At 44.2% G+C, this 26830-nt stretch overlaps 1 protein-coding gene and 1 long non-coding RNA gene across 4 annotated transcripts in view; both read right to left on the reverse strand.

Annotated features, from left to right (window-relative positions):
- The window catches only part of LOC310846700, a 560034-nt gene that overhangs the window by 199671 nt on the left and 333533 nt on the right, over nt 1–26830 (reverse strand). The window lies entirely within an intron of this gene.
- LOC310846648 (uncharacterized protein) overlaps nt 1–26830 on the reverse strand; it is a 246588-nt gene that overhangs the window by 199671 nt on the left and 20087 nt on the right. For all 3 annotated transcript variants that reach the window (XR_014565411.1, XM_083743618.1, XM_083743617.1), the window contains exon 2: nt 10931–11052. Coding sequence is in view for 2 of the 3 variants with exons in the window: in XM_083743618.1 (XP_083599744.1) it covers nt 10931–11052 (122 nt within the window). In the remaining variant the exon portion in view is untranslated. The remainder of the gene's footprint in view (nt 1–10930; nt 11053–26830) is intronic.

Here is a 26830-nt window from a genome sequence, read left to right on the forward strand (position 1 = left end):
AGAAACCTTCAGCTAATTTTGAAATATGAGTTCCTTGTATTATATTGTAGCCACGAGGATAAGCCAACACAAAAGCATTATGATTTACTACTGCAATACAGAGAAACAGTTTTTTCCTGTATAGTTCCTTTCCAACATTGTCCATCACTAAGTAAGGTAAAACATTCTTAGCACAGCATAATCAGATCTCATAGCTTCATTTTTACAGCCAAAAGGGGGATAGCCAGACTCCAGTAGCTGTAAAGAACTGAGGAACTGAGGAGGAGTTGTCCATTTCACAGCATTTGAAGTGCTCAAATCTGCATTTTAAAACTTCGGAAGCAACTGCAGTGGAAATAAAAAATGACAACACAGAAGTTCTTCGTTCTGTCCCATGAGTCAGCTATCTTTCTCCATTGTTAGTTCCTGACACTGAGGAGGGGGGCGGAAACGAACTGCATTTTCACTCACACTGAAGATGGTAATTTCTTTTAAAAGCCTAAAAAGTGGGTAAACCCTTCCCTTTTTAAGTCTTTGGCCTACTGAAGTGACATTTTTAAAACTAGCAAGCAAGATAGCAAGGCACGGTTTGTAGTGAATGGTGGTGAATGATGGAGGACAGCAACAACATCCCCAATTCACAGCCACATTCATAGATAGTTAATTAGGAGGTAGGCAAATACTTTAAAAAAAAGTTTCTTAGTGGAGAAACTCTACAGTGATGGCATTCTGGCTCACCTGGTCTTACCTTCAACTGTTTCTAAAATGTATGGAACAGAAGAACACTAGCAGAGATTGTTTGAGGAAGGCTTTGTGTATTTCAAAGACCCCTATTCACCTACAGTCAAGGTGATGGAAGATTTTTCTTTCACTGCAATAATTTTCCTCAAAAACAACACCTCACCTTTTATTCCATATATTTAGTAACAAACATTCACTTACAGAGGAAAAAGTAAATGGGTGAACTTGGGGACTGCATTAGGCTCCTTTGAAAACCAAGTTTGCTCGCATAGTCCAATCGCGGTCATTCCCTGATCACACTGGAATATAACAATGGTGGAAGAGGCGGGCAGAAGGTTAAGGACATTTTTATTTACTCATTCCAAACATATCCTGACCTTTTAATGCATTCATATTGGCTTACAATAGGTAAAACAACAACAACATCATGGATAGGTGTAAGATATAGAAATGTGTTTATTCTTGTTCTAGAATGATGCTTTACAGGAAAAGAAAAACGAATCCGTATGATTTTTTTTTTTAAAAAAATGTATTGAAAATACAGGAGTGCTTGGTCTCTTTTTGACTGAAGCTGGGCAGCATGACAGGGTCCATTGTTCAACAGTGGGATGGTCTCTCTCAAGAGGTTGTGGACTCTCCTTCCTTGGAGGTTTGTAAGCAGAGGTTGGGTGGCCATCTGTCATGGATGCTTGAGTCAAGATTCCTGCATTGCAGGGGGTTGGACTAGATGACCCTTGGGGTCCCATCCAACTCTACAATATGACTCTGTGAATAATGGACACTTTATATGCAATTCTCTCAGATGGTGGTGAGGCCAGCACATTGATTTGATGAAAGGGACCTTCTGTTTGGAAGATAGGACCCATTGCTCAAGAAGAACTACAAGTTTTGGGAACTATGGCCATGAGACATGGGTCACAAACTTGCAAAAAGTACTCCAGCTGGCAAAATATGCTTCTTCTTGATGCCCAAATGCTAGCTTTCAAAAGTTTTGGCTCTGATTGGTTGATGCTCTTTCCCTCAATGAATGAATAAGGAAGCAGCATGACTAAAAATCATTAAATAAAAACCACAGAGACTCATTGGGTGCTCAAGGGAGTAAGTGAAAGGTATTTTTGTTTCGGACTAATGCGACTTAATAATTAAGAGCATGTTCAATTTGAAGTGCCTAGTTCCAATCTCTGCTGAGCCACAAACTTGCTGGATAGCTCTGGTTCTCAGCCTCACTCCCCATCTGTAATATGGACACACTAATATTGGACTAGAGATGCGGGTGGTGATGAGGGTTAAACCACAGAGCCTAGGACTTTCTGATCAGAAGGTCTGCGGCTCGAATCCCCGCGATGGGTTGAGCTCCCGTTGCTCAGTCCTCAGTGCTTCTGCCAACCTAGCAGTTTGAAAGCACGTCAAAGTGCGAGTAGATAAATAGGTACTGCTCCGGCGGAAAGGTAAACGGCGTTTCCGTGCGCTGCTCTGGTTCACCAGAAATGGCTTAGTCATGCTGGCCCCATGACCCAGAAGCTGTACGCCAGCTTCCTCGGCCAATAAAGCGAGATGAGCGCCGCAACCCCAGAGTCGCCCACGACTGGACCTAATGGTCAGGGGTCCCTTTCTTTACCTTTAATATTGGACTGTCCCTTCATTTCCCCAGTCCCACAACTAAAGATACAACAAATTGAACCTTGCTCACCTCTACTGATTAGTAGATGTCCGTACACTCAGCTCTCTACAGGCATCATGTCTTTTCCATCACTAGATGGGGCCTACTGCTTCCTGCAGGCTTGCATTGTTCTAAATGCACAAGGTCATTGCATGTATTGATCAGCAAATAGAACTGGCTCCCATTTATGCTGTCAAACATCTTCCAGCTCTGGATTGGTGCATCAGGTTCATTTTGCTTCTGATTTTATGCACATGTTTGCTGACATGCTTATTTCCACAGAGAGCTGCTTAATTCTCCCAAATGTACGAGAAGGTGGAATGAGCTGGTTTGAATAGACCCGGTGATGTTTCAGCGATTTTGGCTCTTGGCAGATTCTAATGTGATAGCCCAATATTGTTTACAGTTAAAAGTGCCATGTGGCCAACAGAATGGGAGCCATTTTTATTCCCTGGGTTGGGTGTGAGGGTCAGAGGCAAGTCCCAGATGTAGGAAGAGCAGAAAAAATGCCATCGACGCACAGTGACCACCTACATTTCAAGGAAATAAAAGGCCAGCTGCCTGAGAAGAAGCAAGAGAACTTCCTGGCTTCCTGTGTGGCTGCAATCAAACTGCAAAACTGGGCACAATTCAAAATTGGGGGTTCCTTCATGCTCCTCAGTGCTACAGGCAGGTGCAGGTGGCACTGTGGTCTAAACCACTGAGCCTCTTGGGCTTGCTGATCAGAAGGCCGTAGGTTCAAATCCCCACAATGGAATGAGCTCCCTTTGCTCTGTCCCAGCTCCTGCCAACCTAGCAGTTCGAAACCATGCCAGTACATGTAGATAAATAGGTACCACTGTGGTGGGAAGATAAACGGTGTTTCCATGTGCTCTGGTTTCTGTCATGGTGTTCCACTGTGCCAGAAGTGGTTTAGTCATTCTGGTCACATGACCTGGAAAGCTCTCTGTGGACAAACACCAGCTCCCTCAGTTTGAAAGCTAGATGAGTGCCACAACCCCATAGTCACCTTCAACTGGACTTAAACGTTCAGGGGTCCTTTACCTTTTACCTTTAGTGCTACACAAGCTGTACACCAGTACTGTTGAGTCAATGACCAAGCAGACAGCTCCTAAAAGCATGATGAACGAAGGGCTACAGCTCGATGGCAGAGCCTCTGTTTTGCACGCAGAAGGTCCCACATTTAAATCAGGGCATCTCCAGGTAGGACTGTGAGAGATCACTGCCTGAAGTCCTTGGACTTAAAGTGGTCCCCCACTCTTGATATATGGTTTGTGCAGATGCAGTTGTCCACAGTATTACATCATTGTTCCAAACCATGTCAATTTCAATACAGTGGTACCTCAGGTTACATACGCTTCAGGTTACATACGCTTCAGGTTACAGACTCCGCTAACCCAGAAATAGTGCTTCAAGTTAAGAACTTTGCTTCAGGATGAGAACAGAAATTGTGCTCCAGCGGCGTGGCAGCAGCAGGAGGCCCCATTAGCTAAAGTGGTGCTTCAGGTTAAGAACAGTTTCAGGTTAAGTACGGACCTCCGGAACGAATTAAGTACTTAACCCGAAGTACCACTGTATAAGCATTTACTGTAGTTAAGACTAACCAGGATTGCCCAATTAACCAGGATTTGAAAACACGGCTGCTTTTAACACAGTTCACATTGCTGCCCATACCTAGGGAGTGCAATGCTTCCCTACAGCGTAACCCATCGGGAGCATTATAATCATATCAGAAGTAAAAATACAGTGGTACGTCAGAAGTCGAAAGGAATCCATTCTGGAAGTCTGTTCGACTTCCAAAATGTTTGGAAACCAAGGCACGGCTTCTGATTGGCTGCAGAAAGTTCCTGCAGCCAATCAGAAGCCGCAGAAGTCATGTCGGACGTTTGGGTTCCAAAGAACGTTCACAAACCGGAACAGTCACTTCTGGGTTTGTGGCATTCAGGAGCCAAAATGTTTGACTCGCAAGGCGTTTGGGATCCAAGGTACGACTGTATGTGATAGTCTTGTGTAAACCAGGAGCTGAAAGAAGACGATTGGATTTTAGGAAGACAGCTTTATAAATCTCCAGCAGCCCTTTCCAAGGCAGACAACATATTGGTTTACATTTTTTAAACTACCATTTCAATTTGGGAGGGAGGGCTGAAAGACACTTCTCTGTGTGCTTCTGACACTTCTCACACAGAAACATACATTCCGTTTTACCGTTAAGCTAATCTCCAAAACATAAAACAAAACAAAACAGCTCCTTACAGCTAAAGTTTGGCCAAAAATGGGTGGGGGAGAGGAATAAAAAGAAACCACCAACAATTTGCACAAAGGAATGCATACTCCTCTGTGAGTTTTTGGTCTGCTGCCATTTTTCCCTTTTGGCAACCATCGCAATGTTGTGGGCATCGTACAAATGCATTTGCGGCAGCCCGAGGGTTAAGTCAGACATTTCTTATCTTTGACAGATGGTTAATTTACAGTCATTATTACTAAATGCAATTGCTTAATAAGTTAGATATGACAAACACGTGTGTAGAAATCTTTGCCAAGACACCCTTCTCGGAATCTGAGGATGAAGCAAGCCCTGAAACACTTTCCCCATACATCCTCATGCTGAGGGTGACAGACTGAAGCACATTTTTAATTTTCCTATGGATTTTTCTGTTTAACTCTTTAAGATCATATGCTGTCTTACTAGAGTATATTTCCAAGTCACGCAATCCAGGAACTGGGTTAGGCAGAACTCTCAATTAACCAAACTGGTAGTATGGTTCTAGTCTTATGCACCTGTTACAGGCTTCTGAATCTTAGCATGTGAACGTCTCTTTCAGGGGTAGCCAATGTGGTTGTTGTTGTTGTTGTTGTTGTTGTGGACTACAACTCCCATTACCTCCAACCATCAGCCATGCTGGCTGGGGCTGATGGGAGTTGTAGTCCTCAATATCCAGAGGCCGCCATGTTGGCTACTCCTGAATTCTATCCCCCAAGATGCACATGGAATGTCCATACTGCACACTCAAAAGGTCACTGTGAGGGAGCCAGTCCTGAATACACAACAGCCCCAGGCTGGTCCAAGACATTTTGACTCCTGAGGTGAACCATAAAATGGTGCCCACCCAACAACCAGGGAAGAAGGGGTAAGTGAAGATCTGCATCAGGAACAAGGGGGGTGGAGGAGATCAGCAGCACCTCCATTTCTCCAAGAGGCGATATGCGAGGGGCTGCTAAGGACACTGCAGATCCACCATCCAAGGAACATGCTGCAGCCATTGTTTCTGCTACAGCAGCAGCAGGCAACACTGGGCAATGCATTTCTTGGAGGCCAAATCTGCCGCCCCTGGGGATCCTGCTGCCCGAGGCAGTCGCCTCACCTTGCCTTCTGGGTGGGCCGGCCCTGGTCCCAGGTTTGTATTCACTTGCTTCAAAGTTATGAGGACAGCAATTAGTTATGCCCCTAGAGAAGCAAATGTGGAAGAAATCTTCCCTGCCCCTTTGGTGATCATCACTTTGGCAAGGGGAAATTTCTCCATAGGTATCTGAGGGTCTGTTGCTACATTTCTTCCAGTCCAGTTCTTGCACAAGCCCCACTCTTTTCTGTGGTGCCAAGGTCATGGTGGGCAGTAGGTAGCTGCCCATCCCTGCAATGACCGATTCACAAACACAGAACCTGTTTTGTAAAACGTAGTAGAAATTCCCCCCAAGCCTCCTGTGGAAATAAATGAGAAGAAATCTAAATGCTCAGAAGCTATTTGTACATAAACCATATCAGGTAGGAAGATGCATTAAGATTTGCATCAGCATTTCAGTGCACTAAACAATTTCAGCTCATAAATAAAGGCGGATCCCAAACTAAACCGATACCGTTATAAACCTATGTAAAATGTAGAGCATTAATAAAGAGTCTGCTTATCTTTGCTCATCTGTCAAGCTAAGCCCATCCACATCACCCCCCAAATGGTCAATATTTATTCAGAGGGAGGGAGAAGAGGAAAACACTTGCGTAACTTAGCTGGATACATCTCCACTACAAGCTAAGGAACACATAGGTAGGGCTGCCATACAACTCAAAAGCTCAAAAACATTTGTGTCTAGATTTTCACTTTTTGAAATTTGGCAACCCTATCATAGGATTGTGTTCAACATAGCACTAAGGTTAAGATTCTGTCAGTGCAAGGATTTCTTCTTTCTTTCCTCCCACATTTGCTTGAACCCTGAATCTGTTCTGGAGTTTACTCCAACCCACTGGAGCATATTTGGGGAGAGCAGGAACATGCTCTGGGAGGAGAAGAAGGAGAGTCTTGTTGCACTAGCAGTCAGCCTTGCACACATGCTACAATTTCCTTGAACACTGGCGCTACTTTCCAATGCATCTCCATGACCAAAAATGTTTTGTTTTTTCCCCCATTAGTCGCTAAATTTTATAAATCCTCAACCCAGTCTTCTTCACAGGGAGGTTTGGACTTTCTCCAGTTTTTCAGAAATAGACATTTGGCCGAAAGACCACAACATACATGACAGTGCCATCATGCCCAGCACAAAACAGCAGCCATTGTGTTCCAGGAGTTCCTGGCTCAATACGACATGTCATGAATTTCAAATCCAACAGACTCTCAATACTGAATTCGCTGTTTCAGTATAGATCAAATTCCTTCTGGAGGGAATCATACACTTGGATCTTCAGGTCAGAGGCCTACTTGGAATTTGCTTAACGTAGAGCTCAGTTTGTCCCTTAGGCTTGTGGGTCTATTGTATCTTGAAATAGTACTATGTTTGGCGTCTCCAAGGCTGGCAAGGCATGAGGCAAGAATGCAGTGGGCCTCTCTTATTCTTACTGCTATTTCAAGGGCTCTGTCCCTGCCAATCACAGACTTTCCTCTCATGCCCCGTGAGAAGCTCATTTAGTTCAACTCTAGCCTGGGTCACCTGAGGATAATGACATTTGATAAGCTCAAAGCTGCAGACCATAAGTCTGATGGTAGCAGTCATCACTCATTGCCTATGGACAGAAAAATGTTTTTCTCCTTGTCTCATGATACTAGAACCCAGGGCCATCAGGTGAAGCAGAGTGGTGGGAGATTCAAGTGCAACAAAGAAGTAATTTAGGCACGTGGTTAAACTTTGGAACTCAACACCACATGTAGTGAAGGGCACCGATTAGCATGGATCTGAGAAGAGAGTGGATGAATTCATGGAGGGGAAAGGATGCTAGAGGCAACCTACCACTGAGGAACAAGAGGAGAAGACAGCTATTGCTTTCATGTCCTGTTTGTGAGCTTCCTAGAGGCATCTGACTGCAGGAAAGAGGATGATGGAATGGAGAAGGATGCTGGTTGGACCCATATGACCATCTGTTCATGTGGAGGTTCACAGAATAGTGTGCCTGTGTGTGTGTGTGTGTGTGTGTGTGTGTGTGTGTGTGGAAATGCCCAATTTCATCATTAAAGGGAGCTCCTCTGTTTCATCCTCACCTGCACTACCTCTCTCCCCATCAGCCAGACTCCATTACTGGAAGCGAGACAGGCTGAGAGATGAGTGCTGGGGGGTGACAGCCTGCAAGGAGTGCTCTTCTCCTTTCATCTCTGCACCCCTTTTGATGTTAAAATTAGACGATTTCCCCACTTTAGACATCAACTGTGCAGACACTTGAACAAACAAAAGTGGCTGTCACCATCACGTCGGGCTTGGCCCTGAATCTATGATGTGGGATGGAAGAAGAAGACTGGAAGAATGCAGGAAATTGTGATGGATGGGTTATTTAATCTTGTCACTCTTGAAACAGCCCCTCCTGGGACCGGAATAGAGACTGGGGACTGCAGGACTGAAGGCTGCTCTCCTTTCCCCCCAAAAAAATGCCTGCGGAAAGGAAGAATAGTTTTAACCTTTTTCGCCTCAAATGCTAGCATTTCTCAGCCAGGCCTGGCTTTCACCTCGGTATCCTAGTTTTCATTCTACAAGGATTTTGTTTTTGTTTTTGCATAGGGCAGCATTTGAACATGTGAATCCTCCCACCTACGTTTGGAAGTGGTACATGCCGAAGGAGGCTCTACCATGTTCTTCCTTAAAATGCACATCATCTCTAAAGCACCAAAATGATGCTTCTGTGAGAGCCACATTTCCTTGTGGGCACTGATGGGTGGGGCCACAGGCAAAACTGGATAGAACAACTCATGTCAATGCTACCTTTGCACATACATACCTCTCCACCCTCCACCCAAGCAAGCAAGCAAATAAACAAACAAACGTACATTATCAGGGTTCAAAGGCACATTTCAGCCAGGCAAAAACACTCAAGAAAGGTGCAAAACCCACCTATCAAAATTCCCTGCATTCTCCTATCACTGCCTGTTTTTAGATGCCAGGCAAAAACATTCTTAATAACCCAGGCTTTTTAATTGGGAGGGTAGCTAGATATGTCAGTGGCCTTTGTTGTGCCCATCCTTTAAGTGGGGTGGGTATGACTTGTTCCTTTTAATATCTTTTATATGTTTTTGTTCTTTCTCTTTTCATTGTTTCAGTCACTCTGGGACACTCGAGTGCAAAAACGCAACTAATAAATAAGAATAAGACTAGTAAAAATAAGAAACAAACAACTAATTCCAGAGGGCTGGAGCTGCAACACTAAAAGCTCAATTTCTAGGACATACGAAGCACACCTCTGGGGTGTGCGCAGTAGTCTAAGCAGTGCTCCATCTGAGTTAGGCAGTTGCCTAGCAGAGATGTATGGAGGCAAGGTCTTCCTTTCAGCAGCCTGGTGCTAAGTTGCTTAGGATATTACTTTTGCCAACTGAGAGCTGGGTTAGGTTCATCCTATCTATGTCAGGTGTCCCCAGAATGGTAGAAACTAAAGCCCCCATGCACATTAACATTGTGGATACTATCGTAAGTAAATTAAATAAATAAGTTTCCCCAGTCTTCTTGTGCCCCGTCTCACTATTCTGGTGTGTGCAGGGATTTCGTTCCTGTGCTCTGCTCCTGAGCTATGCCCCATTACAAAGCTCACCGAGAATGTAAGCAAGTTAGACACTTTTAAGCACATTTGACCAGAAGTTATTTCTTGATTTCATTTCGCTTACGAAACATGCTCAGAATCACAGCCCTCCGCCTGCTCCATTGCCGGCATCACACAAAATCGTAACAAATAACCGCGGTCAATTCTAACAAAAGATGGGGACTATCACGTTGCATTTAGCAATTTGACCACCAGACCGGCTTCCTGTTCTGGCACAAAAGGGAAACCACTCCAAATAATAGAGCCTAAATTATAACGTTAGGTTTGTGAACTCTTTGGGGAACTGGGGAAATCAATTCCATGAAAAAAAAGGAGACGTAGTCCTGGGTCTGTGAACATATTAAGTAGTGCTGATACTGAATATTTGCCACATGTGTTTCAAATTAGGGGAGGGAGTTCTAAAAACCTCTTCCAAGTCAACATCTCACTTATTTATAGCTTGATCTTGAGACTTTCCTAACAAAATATTGCATTTGCAGGGATACTAATGCAGGGAGCTATGGGATGCTCATCCATTGTACCCAACAACCCCACATCCTGATGATACTCATTTTTGGCTAACTGCTAATGGAACCAATGATCACCAAGCACAACGAGAAAGAGTTGTCTTGTGATGTGGTGATGCGGCAAGTCCCCCCCCACACACACACAATAGGAATGGTCTGGAATCTGAACGCCTGAAGGAGAATTTGCTGGGGTTTCTTATTGCAAAATTGTTTGGAGATGTTTCATAGGAAGCAATTCATAAATGTAAGCAAACAAACAAATAAGCTACACAACATTAAATTTTCTTCTGTGTTTGAATACTTTGCATTTGGATGCTAGATAGCATCTGAATTCAGACTCCACATCATGTAGCAATGCCTGTGATTAGGTGCTACATACATTTTCTTTCCTAATGACCAATGAAACTCAGCTCAGTGGAAACTCAACTGCTACACATCTAGGCTGTCTTCTTCTCCTTCTTCTCCTTTGGTGATCACTCGTAGCCGAGTAAGATTATCAGCAGCCTGCTTTAACCAACTGTGTTATCCAGAAAATATCAACTTAAGTATAAGGCTAAGCACTTGTATTTACTTATTTTCTCCCATCATGGAACCCATGGTGGTACCCTACACATGGTTCCACAGCAGTCATCCATCCAGACTGTGATCAGACCCACCTGGCTTCAGCAAGCCTCACAAACCTTCAGGCCATATCCTGGAACCAAGATTATAAACCCATGCTTGTGTGCTATAACTAGGGCTGGTTAAAATATATATATCAAAATCACCTTATTCAGTGGGAAGGGTTATCGCTGAATATTCTCCAGCGGGGTGGGGTGGGGGGTGGAGTCCTCTCCAATGGTCCTTCCCAAAGGTATTTCTAGAATAATATATTCAGAGAACTTCTGAAAAATCGCAAGCAAGAGCCCTTTTGCAAATGAAGACAAGGAAGGCCAACCATAGTGTTATCCCCACACAGTAAGATGCTGACGTACACTGTCGCAGGAAGAGTGAGAGACCAAAGATGCTGAACTGGAAGGACATATTCTGCATCAGTTCCCTTACCTTTTGTATCCAAGTTAAAAGACATTTCTGGTGAGCAATCAAGTTTTTGCAGTCACAGAAGTGCAGCAGAGCGTCACGGCCCATCTCGTCTCCTTCCCGACAGATAAAACATTCTTTTGACTCTAATTAAAAAGATTAATAAAGTAAGAGAACACATCAGGTTTGCATCAATCAACTGCCCATGTGGTTCTTATTATTGTAATTAAAAGTTATCTCCTCAAAATTGTTGGATGAAAGTGCCACGATCTGCAATTGAAAACACATTGAAGGGAGTTTTCCCAACTTATTCTATTTTAAACAGTCAGATTGGAGCAACGCTCTGGAGATAATGTGTTCAAAAGGGTCCTTAGAGGCAAAATGTCAGCAACCATATATTTACGTCCTTTGAGAAGCCCTTATAAAAATGTGCATTGTGCATCTTTCTGATTTTGTTGGGTTTTTTAAAAAAAAACTGTAAAGGGGGGGGGGGAGAGAGAGTGAAACACAGTATCAGCCAAACCCCCTTCAAGTGTACAACTACAAATGATAGTATTTGGCTTTTATTATCCATTCATTAAATCACTCCATCCTAATGCATTTCTTTATTCCACTGGGAGTTTTCATCTGGGTTTGCATAAAGGACTTGGGAGCCCTCAGGCAGAAATTCCAAGCTCTTGCCCTGGGTGCAATAGTTGTTGCCCTAAGGAAGAAAGGCATTGTGGGGGAATAGTATGTGCACCGGGCCCAGAACTTGAGCCCATCTGATTGACAGGCAGCAGCCCTCCAGGGTTTCAAAGACCACATCAACATTATACATTTAAAACACTACGATACCACTTTAAACAATCCCTGGAGTGGGTCAACAGTCAATGCCTCTTCATGGGGAATTATAACTCTGTGTGGCGAGTAGGGGCCTCTTAACAAACAACAGCTCACAGAATTCTCTGAGGGAAGCCATGAGTGTTTAAAGTGGTCTTTATACTGTTTTAAGTGCTTGGTGTGAAAACGGCCAAAGAGGAGTTTTGCACATGTCTTAGATGGGCAGGGATTGAACCCTGGTGACTTCTGTGTGCATGCGGGTGATGCTGTGGTCTAAACCACTGAGCCTCTTGGGCTTGCTGATTGGAAGGTCTGTGGTTCGAATCCCCGTGACGGGGTGAGCTCCCGTTGCTCTGTCCCAGCTTCTGCCAACCTAGCAGTTCGAAAGCAAGCAACCAAGTAGATAAATGGGTACCGCTGTGGCAGGAAGGTAAACGGTGTTTCTGTGTACTCTGGCTTCCGTCACAGTGTCCCGTTGCACTTAAAGCGGTTTAGTGCTGCTGGCCACATGACCCAGAAAGCTGTCTGTCGACAAACGCCTGCTCCCTTGGCCTGAAAGCAAGATGAGCGCCGCAGCCCCATAGTCACCTTTGACTGGACTTAACTGTCCAGGGGTCCTTTACCTTTACCTTACCAACTTGAATAAAATTTTGGGAGGGGGGAGGTAAGCTCCGCCTTGCATAATCAATCACATGCCACCGTACACATACACCATTTGAATGGCAATGCCCATTGACTTTGGGGGCCCCTCAAATATTTTATTGGGGGGAAAGAGCCCTCAGCCCCTAGGAGATGGCTCCTATGGCATACACAGCATGTGGTTTACAGCTCTGGTGTGGGCTTGACCAAGATTTGGGGGTAAATCCATGCCCCCCTCAATAATTATGTGATTTTACAAAAATAATAAACATGACACAACCGATGATTTCAGCATTCAGTAATGCCTCTAACCTGCCTCACTCTGCTTCATCCCTTCTCGGCCTATGGCTAGGTGTGGGGGGAGAAATTTGGTTTGCATTTTAATATGGACCTACCTCATTTCCTGAAATAAAATGTGAGCTTGGAAGACAGCTAACACTTCCAAATTTGCACTTCTCTGAATTTGGTGATACAACCAAAAATATATATATCAAAAAATATATATGCATGTATTAGGGGAAGGTGTGCCTTAAAAAGCTACTCTTGTTGGTCAAAATCAACCTACAAAAATACACTAAGATGAGGAAAAATGAGTGGAGAAGGATGGAAAGTTAAAAAGTGAGAGGCAGCCTCTCGGGCAACGGTGCAACCTTTGATAGCCCATATGGCATTTTCAATAAATCAAAATTCCATTTTAAGCTGTGAACAAACTGTTAATTCGCTGTCACTTACCTGTGCTTTCAGACCTTGAAGAGAGCTAGAGTGAAATCAAGCCTGATCCTCAAAATATCAATTAACCACGGCAAGTAATTGATTGATGCCTTTGGTCCAGTAACTAGCAAGAGTAACGCAAGTTCTGAAGGAATCCTGAATGTTTTGAATCTGTTCCTGGTGAAACAGAAGATAATCCTGCCTTGGGGCCAAAGTAGCTAGTGGTGGAGTAGGAGCTGAACAGGGAGTTCCCACCCCTGCAAAATAGGTTGGGGGGGGCAGAAGTGCCAACCCAAAGTGGGGACACACTGCCCTCAAACTGCCAGGAAAAAGTTCTCAGCCAGATACAAGCTCTTAAGACAGCTGAGGCTGGAAGGGAATCTACCAGTAGTATCTGAGCCCAGCCTTCATGCTCTGACGGGGGTTACCACCAGTACAATTCAGAGGGGTACCAGCAAGAAATATGGAGGTGGGGTGGTAATGGGCCCAAGAGAAAATACATATCACGATCCTTTAACCTTCATGAGAGCCTCACATGGGAGCCAACACCTAGGGCCAAGGTCCCTTCAGCACCCCCAATGAAACATTTGAGGGGGCTGGGCCCCCCGAAGTTCATGGCCATGGTCATTCAAATGGTTTGTGTGTGCCACAACTTATGACTGATTATATGGGCGGGCCTTACCTTCCCCCTCAATATTTTGCATAACCTCCAATATTTCTCTGATGAAAATAGGGATGTCCCATTCCATAATAATAATTTTAGTATTTAAAGCCCAACCATCTGACATCCCTCTACAGAGCTGCCTGCAGATGGCTCTGGCGTCAGATAACTCCATACTCTCCAACATTTCTCCAATGAAAATAGGGACATCCTGCCACACCCTCCAACATTTTTCTGGTAAAAATAGGGACGTCCTAAGGAAAAGTGGGGCATTCCAGGAACAAATCAGACATTGGGACGGTGTCTGTAAATCTGGGACTGTTCCTGGAAAATAAGGACACTTGGAGGGTCTGTATTTTATTCAAGTTGGCACCCATGCTTGCCCACACTCTCTAGAAGAGGAAACCAACCAAAGAGGACTCTGCAGTCAATTCAACAGATCTTTATCTTTGCGGGGGGGGGGGGGTTTGCACAGATTTCCATTTCTATTAGCCCCAATAGTTTCATGGAAAGTCAAGAGACAGATACCCCTGAATAGCAGGTGCTGGATCCAAACAACCAGTAGTGGCTCATGCCCTTCTTGTGAACTTCCCAGAGGCATGTGGCTGACCGCTGCTGGAAGCAGGATGGCAGGCCAGCTGGATTTGGGTCTGGTCTAGCATGTTGATGCTTATTGGAGGGAGGAGGGGAAGCACACAATATGGTGTTGATGCCATGACAGAAGACGAAGAAAGAACAAAACGGTTCCTGTATCTGCATCAAGAAAACAAGACGGCTGTGCACTGTGTTCACCACTTCACTTGCGAGACTAATGCATGGGGGTTTTTTTTGTAGCACCGAATGCAGTGGAAATAAGAGTAATGACACCAGGTGTCTGATAGGGAAAGCTTGTTAGGGCCCACACTATGTATGACAAATTGTTCAGGAAATGTGACCCATCTATGGCTTCAATATCTCCACTACTTATGGTACTCTGCTGAGTAAGGGTTGGCTATGTAAATTAAAACTGCCTCGGGATACAGTAGTTTTCACCTGCGCTTTGAATCTGCTGGGTTCCCTAAAACACACACGCGACTTTTGAGAATTAAATATGTGACACACTTCCCCGTTCTTTCCTTTGTTCTGTCTCACTTCGAGCACATTTCCTTGGAAGTAAATCCTATTTTAAAATCTGTCTGGACTAGCTTCTGAGCAAAAATGGATAGGATTAGGCCATTGGTGTCTTTAAAGTGTGACATACCCACCATGGGTAGGAAGGAGAGATTGCTTACATGCCAACATTTATCAGAGGGACTGCCCTATTCCATAATAATAATTTTACTATTTATACTCCACTCATCTTACTCTGGGCAGCTTCCAACATATATGAAAACATAATAAAACATTAAACATTGAAAAGATTTCCTTATACAGGATTGCCATCAGACGGCTCGGGGGGGGTGTCAGAGAACTCCATACCGTCCAACATTTCTCCAATGAAAATAGGGACATCCTAAGGGAAAGTGGGACATTCTGGGATCAAATCAGAAACTGGGACGGCTTCTCTAAATCAGGAACGTCCCTGGAAAATAGGGACACTTGGAGGGTCTGAGATTACAACCAGCTAATCACCTTGGTTGTAATTGCTCTGAGATATGGCTGGGAAAGCAGAGCAGGCTGGCCAGTTCTGGGGGGTAGGGTGGGGGAGCTAAAGTAGCCAAATTGTTTTAGATGAGGCAGCGTAATAAGAACCCTCTGCATAAATTCAGCACGCCCAAATTGGACATTCATAAACCCTCCCCAAAGAGTTCACTAGTAACGGGAAACTTGGCACAGCAAACTGGAGTATATATTCATTCCTCTGAAATATTAGTATGCCTTCACACCCCTCTGCCATGGGCCCAACCTTCCAAAAAGCCTCTCAAATCTCTTGCTACATTTTGCACTACCGAGAGCGGCACACACAACGCTTGGTCCTTCTGCTGCCTTGCCGTACCCCATCAAGCGGCCTCAAATTAAACAAGCTTCTCCTCCCCTCCCCGCCCGCCAAATAAACATCAGACTGGCCAGTTGAGAAAAAACACATCCAAATACCCATTTTAGGTTTCAGTCTTGAACATGAGGTCAGCAGCACTGATTAGTAGTTCCGGGCTGATTGTCTTGTACACATTTCTCCGAGGTTCTGCTTCATCATTAATAGTTTCTAGGTCAACTGACTACTTCTATTAAGATGCAGTTTGAAATTAGGGTTAATAAAGTGGGGGATAAATTAAGATTAATAAAGTAGTTTTAAGAGAACCAGAAGAAAGTCTGGGCTTTGGCACTGCATAAATTATAGCAATTTAACTATTTAAAGAAGACTCCCTTGGATTTATTGACTTAGTCTTGTCCTTAATAACCAGTACTTATGTGCATGTATCCTGTTGGGACTGGACGCAGGGAAATCCAAATTACATCACATTACTGATGTCCTCTAACTTGGCATCAAGCGTTCCAACTGAAATTTACAAGGCAGGAGAAGGCTGCAACGTTAAATGAAAAAATCAGCCAGAACTTATTAACAACATGGGTGTTTTAATTAGTCCATAGGGCAAAATGTGGTGCAGTCAGGATAGGATGGGCTTTGCATAAAAGAAAACATGAAATCAAGTTCTTGCGTGGCCATGGGGCTGGCAAGACAAATTACTCTCTTTAATAACCTGAATTCTATGGGCAAGAAACGGAAAGAATGACCTACTGGGGAAGATGAACATGAAATACTGGATAGTTCTTTGCACATATCTTCCACTATATAACATAAACCTCGTAACTTCTTTTTAATAACAAACACAGGTTGTTGAGTGCTGATGGCTATGTAGCCAAAATGGCCCAACCCAAAAGCATGAAGGACACACACTGAGGCATTCAGAAGTATGTTTTTTAAACAAATACCACCCCATAGCAACCTTACCATCCCAAATCCACTATTAGAGGGCAGATACCATGATATCACAGTAGAACAGAGATGATGTCCATCTAATTCTGATGAGATTGAATCCATTGGGCATATATATTGCCCACTATATCACGACGCAGGTGGCGCTGTGGTCTAAACCACTGAGCCTTTTGGGCTTGCCGATCAGAAGGTCGGCAGTTCGAATCCCTCCAACGGAGTGAGTTCTTGTTGCTCTGTCCCAGCTCCTGCCAACCTAGCAGTTCAAAAGCATGCCAGTGCAAGTAGATAAATAGGTACCACTGTGGCGGGAAGGTAAACAGCATTTCTGTGCACTGCTCTGGTTTCACCAGAAGCGGCTTAGTCATGCTGGCCACATAACTTGGAAACACTGTCTGCGGAACAGACAAACGCCAGCTCCCTTGCACTGTAAAGCGAGATGAGCGCCACAACTCCAGAGTCTTCTGCGACTGGACTTAACTGTCAGGGGTCTTTTACCTTTACCTTTTATATCACAATACCCGGTGGGAGCTAATTCAACCATTATTAAAGGAACTACCTGGCCACTCAGAGAAAACTTATGTTGAATACCTTCTTGCTGACAAAGATCTGAATATCACCAGGCCTGTCACGAAATTCTGTTTTGTGGCAACGAGAATAAGACTGGCTGTGGTGATAGCGATGGTCGGTGAATGCATACTGATTTCAAACTCTGGATGATAGATTTTATCTGGAGTGTTTTTTATAAATGTAAATAAGTATATAGGGAACTGTTAATTTTGTCTACTACGTCCACCTCTTGGTGCTGATGCAGTACATGTTGTTGATGTTATTTCTGTCGTCTGGTCTTTGACCGCAATAAAGATTGATTGGCCACCCCAGACCACACACATATGGGCTGCACAAGTGGGGCCGAGAAGCCGGAGGGGAGAACGAAAATGTGCACAGGCCAGCACACTAGCTAATGGAGCCACATCTGCTTGAAAGCTCTTCAATGTTGCACCAGAGAAATCTGAACTGGTAGCTCCACAGTGAGAGGAAGCAGTGCTTCTAAATACAGTGGTACCTTGGGTTACAGACACTTCAGGTTACAGACTCTTCAGGTTACAGACTCCGCTAACCCAGAAATAGTACCTCAGGTTACGAACTTTGCTTCAGGATGAGAACAGAAATCACGCAGCGGCAGTGGGAGGCCCCCTTAGTTAAAGTGGTGCTTCAGGTTAAGAACAGTTTCAGGTTAAGAACGGACCTCTGGAACAAATTAGGTTCTTAACTTGAGGTACCACTGTACTGGAAACCACAAGCGGGGAGAGTACTCTCTGTACTCAAATTCTGCTTGTGGGTTTCCCACAGGCATCTTGTTTGGCCACTTTGGGAACAGAACATTGGACAAGATGGACCATTGGCCTGATCCAGCAGGCTCTCCTTATATCCTGATGCTCTGGGATGGCTTGGGATCTAATGGCTTGGGAATTAATGGACTCCAGTCCCCAGCCAAGTAGTGACCCATTTTTTTGGTGGTGGTGGGGAATGATCTTCCGGCTACTGCTGACTTCTGATCCCCACACTTTTGGTGGGCCCGCCAGGGATCTCCACAGTTGTGGAAGCCTCCCACCAAACCCCTCTCCAGATTGAGAGTTTTGATTGCTCTGTAAAGCAGGAGTGCAGGGCCCTTAGGCAGTGACGGTGAGAGCCCTGGTCCAAATAAAGGCTAAAGCTGCAGTCCTTAGTGTGCTTACTATGGAGTAAGGAATAATCTGAAATCATTTCCTGGCATGTGACCAGAATCACTGAGATGCTGACCCAGCACTGATTGCACCGCTATCCCTTGTTCAGCAACATCACTCTGATGGTGAGTCAGTGATGATTATAAGTTATCATGTACCAGTTGGAGACCGAAAGCTCCTCAGAAGAGGTGCATTTCCCAAACATTCCAGATTATAAACTACTCCGCAACACTATTATGCATAGCTTCTAAAGTGCTATACAAGCTTTATAACAACCTCATTTTCCCGGTAGGATTCTTATCGGGTTTCGATTGGACACACTACCTGAATTTCAATGGTGCACCACCAATTTATACCAGACAAGGACCTGACTGACTAACCATAATGAGACTCTTGTGGCTGAAGCCTTCACAGAACAATCTGAGGATATATGGCAAGGACTGACAAAGCCAAAAAAACACAAATAAATAAAAGCTAGGGCTGACATTCCATTCATATTTCATTCCATTTTATTCAGTTATGCTTGCAAAGAGTTGCTATCATGCAAACCTGGCTGAAAGAAAGCCAGCAATCTTCACTACAAACTCGTCTTATCCTGCTGGAGGCAACTGTATTCTTGCTGCTTGCAATGGCCAAGGCATTGTGGCGTAGCGGTGAGAGTGTTCGACTTGGACTGAGGAGACCTGGGCTTAAATCCCCATTCATATCTAGTATTTACTGGGTGACATGGACCAGTCACAGCCTTCACAGGATTGCTGTGAAGATAAAATGGTGGGGGGAGGGGAAGAGAAACATATATACTGCCCTCTGCTCCCTGGAGAAAGGGTGGAAATAAAAATGCAATTCATTTACAGTGGTACCTCGGGTTACATACGCTTCAGGTTACATACGCTTCAGGTTACAGACTCCGCTAACCCAGAAATAGTGCTTCAGGTTAAGAGCTTTGCTTCAGGATGAGAACAGAAATCGTGCTCTGGCGGTGCGGCGGCAGCAGGAGGCCCCATTAGCTAAAGTGGTGCTTCAGGTTAAGAACAGTTTCAGGTTAAGAACAGACCTCCGGAACGAATTAAGTACTTAACCCGAGGTACCACTGTATTTATGGAAGAATCTTAACCCTGCTTTACTAATGCATATGAGTTACCCAAGACACAGACTGCTTCCATTGTGTAAGATGAAAAGGACAAACAGAGCTGTGGATCACCGGCATATTGATAACAACACACTCGAAATCCCTGAACTATCTCTCTTCCAGTGCCTTTAAGCAGATGTTAAGCAATAGGAAGGGAGGGGCAAAACTGATCCCTGAGATACACCATGTTACCAGTAGCCTTGGCAAAGAACACAATCTCCCCAATATTGTCTTCCAAACCTGAGTCCCAAGGAAGCACTTGGTCCACAGCAAATTGCCCCCAACCCAACCCACCCGCTCCAGGCAGTGCAGAAAGAGACCACACATTAGCCTTAATCCTGTGTCATCCTCATATCCATTTTATCCACTTACGCTATGGTGATGCTGGAAGCAATCCCCCCCCCCCCCAATAATTAGCTGTGCATCCTTTTGGTTAGCTTTTTTAAAATTAAAAAATTAAAATGTCCAAAAAGATTGGTTGAGAGCCTATGCTGCCAAGCCAGAACATAAATCTTCCCTAAACGTAAGGAAATTTATGATGAAGGGAAAGGCCAGGTTCGAGTTTGGGTCTTCTCGGAACGACAATCACAAAGATGAGGTTAAGTCTAAAAATAGAGGAATCAGATCTTGGAGCAACGGGCACTTTTTTCTTTACCAGTTTAAAAGTCCTACAAGAGTCATTCCTCAGTTGGCATGATCTGTGCAGTTCATTGTCCTTACCGAAACCACACACATACAATAATACCACCAATTTGGATGGGAGTATTATCACTACTATTCTAGTAATAATTACTCCTACTATTATTACTATAATACTACTATTATTACTATTCCACCCAAAGGAGCCCAGGGTGGCAAACGCATCAGTGATAAAACAATACAATCAATAGTAAAATAAAGCCATATTCAAAACAACGGAAAACCTCTAAAAGCAATTAAAACATCTCAAAACAAGTAAAACCATCCTCTACTCTCACAGCTAATAATTTCAAGGTCGCCAGGAACAGCATCTTCCAACTGCTGTCCAAATTTTTCGTACTACCCTGTTTTGAAGACCTGCATGTTGCCAGCACCAAACGTTTCCTGAAGAGACATTCAAAAAGCCGCAGGACAAATACTGAGCGATCTATCCCGTTTCATTTTTTGCTAGCCAACTCTGGCATTCCAGAAGTTTAAGGAAACTCCAGGCATGTTTCCCTAAGCATCTTGGCTATAACCTTTGGGGTGCCAATCCACTCAACATTTCCCCAATCCTTTAAGAATCCCTTTGTCTTAATGGGGCTCTCAACATGTCACAGCAATGGGCTTCGCAGATCAGTCATGCATTATATTTCCAGGCATTTATCCACTACTTAACGGTCTGGGTTCCAAGTACGGTGGCAAGTCAGCCTGCCTGATCTTAAGAAGGCCAAGGCCAGAGCCGTCTCTCTACTGGCCCAGCTCTGTCATGTGACCCCGGTGAAGCACTGAGATACAGGAATACCATCATCATCACCACAGAACAAACACCTAAGGAAAAGATACCTTTCCACAGAGCTGGGAAAGGTTGTCAAACCCAAAATGCCTCCAATTGTTTTCAGAAAGTACAATTCATCGGGCGGCTGTCACACCTCAGCAGGGATGCTGTTCCACACAGAAAGCCATGCTCCAAGTTACTGCACAGCAGGCTTCCGATATTGTAGCAGCTTCAAGGAGAAACTGTCCTGTAGAACACATTGACCTTCTGGTAAGGGTGGGCTTACCCGTCAGTTACTGTTTCTCTCATCCCCCCCCCCAATTTTTTTCAATTCTCCACATTGGTTAGTGATTTAAAAATAATAAAGGTAATCATCATCATGAAAATTCATCAGCAACGTAGTGCAATTTTCTCTTATAGATGAATTCTTGCGTGCAATTTTGCCCGCCACAAACACTTTTTGCAAAACAATTTCTCTTAATATAATGCATTTTTAAAATTCTGTTTCCACTAATGCATGGCATTTTTATGCAAAATGTACCCCACCATATGCATTTTTGTACACATTACTTGGCTGGAGATCTGCACTGCAAATTCAGGGCAAGTGCCAATTTTGTGGCCGTGTTTCAGTTCCCATATAGTTTGGGAAAGAGCAAATTAGGTAGATTCAACTTTAAATGTAAACGGAATCAAATTTCTCTCCAGTTCCTATCTAATGGGTATATAAGGGATTAAAGAGGCTTCTGAAATATTCAGGTCCCAATCTGCATAGCGCATTAGACATCAGTACCAAAACTTTGAATATGGCCCAGTATGGCCAGTCGGAAAAGATAACTGTTGTCCTTTCACCTTCCAGTGGGTATGGCCAAAGCCCCAATTTCTGTCTAGCAGTAGAAATTGGAGGAGGCAAGTGTTGGTTCAGGCTATACAAAAGGATAAACGACAAGCCCCTTTTTCCTCAGTCGGCTCTGCCCTATATTCAACGGCACGGTATCTCTGGTAATGGAGCTGCCCAAACTCCAGCAATTTCTTCATCTTCCTAGTGCCTGAAGGATTAACAGTTTGCTGGCATTGTGTTAACTTCTGTACTGCTTTATTTCCCCCTTTCTCAAATTGTTCTTGCCTTTTTGGCCTCTCCGTGATTGAACAGATGTTTTCAGTGAACTCTTGACAAAGAAGCCAAGTTTCCCTCTCCCTCCCTCCCTCCCTCCCCCCCTGCCCGCAACCCGACTTTCACCAACATAGTATGTGTGTACTCTGCACACTCCACTATTTAATCACATCGATGCAAAGAAGGTACCAGGAGGTGCCAAGGCACTCCTGCAAAAGGATCAGAAACACTGAAATTGCTGTGACAATAGGCATGTGCACACAACTTACAAAGTGGGAGAAGTAATATCTTGTACTGAACCACTGCCCAAGATCTTTATTTTATGTGGTGTTCTGGATTTTGGATTTTTATTTTAATATAATGTTATGGATTTTGGATGTTTCTTTTACATAATTTACTGGATCTTGGATCTTTATTTTATAGAATGTTTCGGATTCCACACACACACACACCCGCCCAATTCAAGAAAATGGGAAAGGCAGTGATTATAAACCCATTTTGGCCTGCACATGAATGAAGCAGCTCAGCTACGGTATATGAGGGTCACTGCTTGCTCCCTCCTGATTTCCTCAAAAATAAAACGGGATTTTGAGTGTTCCTGTGGATGATTTTAAAAGCCTCCAAGGGTTTCGTTAATGTTTGATAGCATGCCCTCTTCCCAAAGGGAGAAAAAATGCCTTGTCTGAGGGAATAAGTCCTGAAAGCCAATGGGACAGTAACAGGTAAATCTTAGTGCCTCAGTCAGCACCAGTGCTTTTTTTTGGGGGGGGGTACTCAAGGGCAGGGATGCGGGTGGCGCTGTGGGTTACACCACAGAGCCTAGGACTTGCCGATCAGAACGTTGGCAGTTCGAATCCCCGCAATGGGGTGAGCTCCCGTTGTTCAGTCCCTGCTCCTGCCAACCTAGCAGTTTGAAAGCATGTCAAAGTGCAAGTAGACAAATAGGTACCGCTCCAGCAGGAAGGTAAACGGTGTTTCCGTGCGCTGCTCTGTTTCGCCAGAAGTGGCTTAGTCATGCTGGCCACATGACCCGGAATCTCTATGCCGGCTCCCTCACCCAGTAAAGCGAGATGAGCGCCACAACCCCAGAGTCGGTCATGACTGGACCTAATGGTCAGGGGTCCCTTTACATTACTCAAGGGCATGCAGTCCCAGCACCTCTTTCTTTTGTTGTTAAAAAGTGTGGCACTTAATGTAACAACTTCATGGTGAGTACTGGTACCTATTTTTCTAGGAAAAAAAGCTCTGGTTATCACCATAGAGATTCAACTGCTGTCCAAGAAAGACAACCCATAGAAACAGAAGTTGACTCAAAGACATGTAAACAGGTTCATTTATAAACATATAGATTCCCTCCGGGTGTAGTGTGGGTGGGTGGGTGGGTGTGAATGCTGAAGTAATCTGCTAGTTTTTTATTTATGGGGAGGATATTTACTCCCACTGGTGTGAAGAAGTATCTCAGATCCTTAGGTTCACATGTTTTGAAGATATCTGAAGGCAGCCCTGTTTAGGGAAGTTTTTAATGTTTCATTGTATTTTTAATATTTTGTTGGAAGACGCCCAGACTGGCAGGGGAAACCCAGCCAGATAGGTGGGGTATAAATTATTGTTGTTGTTGTTGTTATTTCTGAACTAATTTTCATTGGTCAAATAACACCCCTCCTTTGCAAAAAAGAAAAAAGAAAAAGCTGTATCGACAGATGGACCTGCAATCCTGTGTGCATGCAACTCACATAGAGAAGATGCTACTGGATGGAGGACCTCTCACAAGCTTGCAGATTTGCATACAAAGGCAGCAAAAAAGCAACAGTGAAACTGACCAGCTTTTTTTCCAAATCTACAGCATATCCAGGAGCCCCTTGCAGTGAAGACATGAAATCGACAGGAGGAGAGGTGGGAGGGGGGAGACAGGAGGCGGGTGTGCAGAAAAGCCCCAGGTGCCCTTTCTATTGTGCATTTATGCTGATTTCTGCCCATGATGATATCTGGGCAGTTAGACACAATCCAGCTTTGAATAGTTTGCACCTGCAAAAGTTTCGGTCCAGACATGCTGCTTCATTTCCAGTCAGCTCATACCCCATAACTTCCTGATGAAATCTTGTAATGTTCCAGGGTTCATTTTTGTCTCACATTTCTTGAGCTATACAGCAAGAGGACCCTTTCAGACAGCAATAATGCTACAACAGGGACGCGGGTGGCACTGTGGTCTAAGCCACTGAGCCTCTTGGGCTTGCTGATCAGAAGGTCGGCAGTTCAAATACCCGCAATGGGGTGAGCTCCTGTTGCTCTGTCCCAGCTCCTGCCAACCTAGCACTTCAAAAGCACACCAGTGCAAGTAGATAAATAGGTACCACTGTGACAGGAAGGTAAATGGTTTTCCGTGCATTCTGGCACTCGTCATGGTCCTCTGTGCACTAGTAGCGGTTTAGTCATGCTGGCCACATGACCCAGAAAGCTGTCTTGTGGACAAAAACAGGCTTCCTCGGTCTGAAAAGCGAGAGGACCACCGCACCCATAGTCACCTTTGACTGGACTTAACCATCCAGGGGTTCTTTACCTTTTAGCTTTACCTAATGCTATAGCATTGGCAAGCATTGCAGAACAGCCAATAAAGCAGAATGATGTGTGGATTGTCCAGTATAAATCTACCACTAATGGACTACTATTGCCTCTATGGGGTACTCTTGGGGTAGGGGTGAGGCATCAAGTTTTACTCTCACACTATGTTTCAGAAGTAACTTCTGAAACAGGCCTTGAGTTGGTGAACCATCTCAAATCTTTGTTGGGGCAGATACACTGTTCTGGCAAGCAGATACCCTCCAACATTTCTCTGATGAAAATAGGAATGTCCTATTCAACAACAGCAACAACTTTATTATTCATATCTTCGCCATCTGACTGGGCTGTCCCCACACTCTGTTCCAACATAAATAAAAACATAAATAAAAACATAATAAAACATTAAAAAACCTCCCTGTACAGGGTTGCCTTTGAATGTCTTCTAAAGGTTGAATAGTTCCTTATCTCCTTGGCTCGGGAGTTGCCTAACTCCATACCCTCCAACATTTCTCTGATGAAAATAGGGACCTCCTAAGGAAAAATGTGGCATTCTGGGATCAGATCAGAAACCAAGACAACTTCTGTAAATCTAGGACTGTCCCTGGATAACAGGGTCACTTGGAGCGTCTGCAAGCAGATACAACAGTGGACAAATTAGAAATTGTATAATCATTTTTTAAAAAATAAGAAGGGGAAAGAATCATTTTCAACATGGCCAACAACTATCCAGTTTAATGGATTCAGAAATCCTAAACACTTTTCTGCAAATGTTCTCTTCAGCTCAACACTGCTCATTTTTATGCATTAGTACAATACACAGAAAGAGCCACAAACATAGGCTGCATGCTTTCAGATCCCCTACCATATGAATCAGTCCCCTAACACTTTATGATTTATGCAGCTTGCCAGTGGAGAAGTAGGCCATGCCAGCCTTGAAAGCACTTTAGCTTGGTTGCTTTTACTCATGAAGGACATGTTGTCCTGTAATTATTTTGTCATTTCTTAAAAAGGTAAAATCCTTAACAGGTTCGTGCAATATGTGCAGCTGTGTGTACGCGTGAGTTGCTGTCTGACTTTATTTCATGGAGCTGGGATCATCACCCCTAATGACTTTACTAAGCGCTACATAGTGAAACTTCAGACAACCGAAAATGTGTTAAACATTTTCCGAGTTCCTGGTGCAGGGGATGTTTCAGGGGCATTTAGTACCGTAACGCCATGGGGTGGAGGGCATTGTGAATACACCCCCATTGACTAACCCTGATTCAGCCAAACTAAAACCAGCTGCTACCTCATCTAAAATGAGGCCAACTAAAATGACACAAAATAGTGCACAAGCTTCCGAGTTTTTGAGAACTCTGAAAAGAAAAGAAAAAGCAAGCGGACAGGACGAGGAGAGAAGAAGCCTGCTGAAGTTGAAGTCATAAGTTCTGGACAAGTCTTAAGATGCAAAGTCGGAGGAGGCAGAAGACGTTAACATGCCCTCCAAGTGTCTTGATTTTCCAGGGACTTTCCTGGAATTATGAAACCATCCTGGTTTCTGATTTGATCCTGGAAATTCCCTATTTCCCCTGCCAGTGCCGTCGCTGCTGAGCTCAGGGAGGAAGATGAGGTGGCGCTTGTCCAAAGCATCAGTAGATGCAGATTGACAGATGTGAGTGAGTAACTCCTTGCCTATCTATGGCCTCTCCATGGCTGCCGCTGGCAGCCTCCACCATTGAGCAGCTTGTGGTGGCTGCTGTAGAGCGGGCAAGGAGCAGGAGAGGCTGCAGCTTCCATGGCCCAGCCCCGCATGATGTGCTTGCTCTGAGGGGCAGGCAGAGGGCAGGGGCCCCCTGGGCAGGAATGAAGGGGGAGCAGAGTGGAGCACAAAGAGTCTGTTTAGGGAAGCTTTTAATGTTTGGCAGACTATTGTATTTTAATATTTTGTTGGAAGCCCAGAGTGACTGGGGAAACCCAGCCAGATGGGTGGGGTATAAATAATAAATTGTTATTGTTGTTGTTGATGATGATGATTTTCTTATTTTATTTTAAAAAATGTTTTCTGCATCCATGGCCAATCTTGCCCCTTTCCAAAATTTACTTTTCTTTTTGTAAATCTACCGAATAATAAATGGCCTCGGCCCAGTATACCTGAAGGTCTGTCTCCATTCCCATCACTCAGCCCACACACTGAGGTCCTGCTCTGAGGGTCTTCT

The sequence above is a fragment of the Podarcis gaigeae genome (genome assembly GCF_964106915.1).
Source record: "Podarcis gaigeae genome assembly, chromosome: 6".
Taxonomy (NCBI): domain Eukaryota; kingdom Metazoa; phylum Chordata; class Lepidosauria; order Squamata; family Lacertidae; genus Podarcis; species Podarcis gaigeae.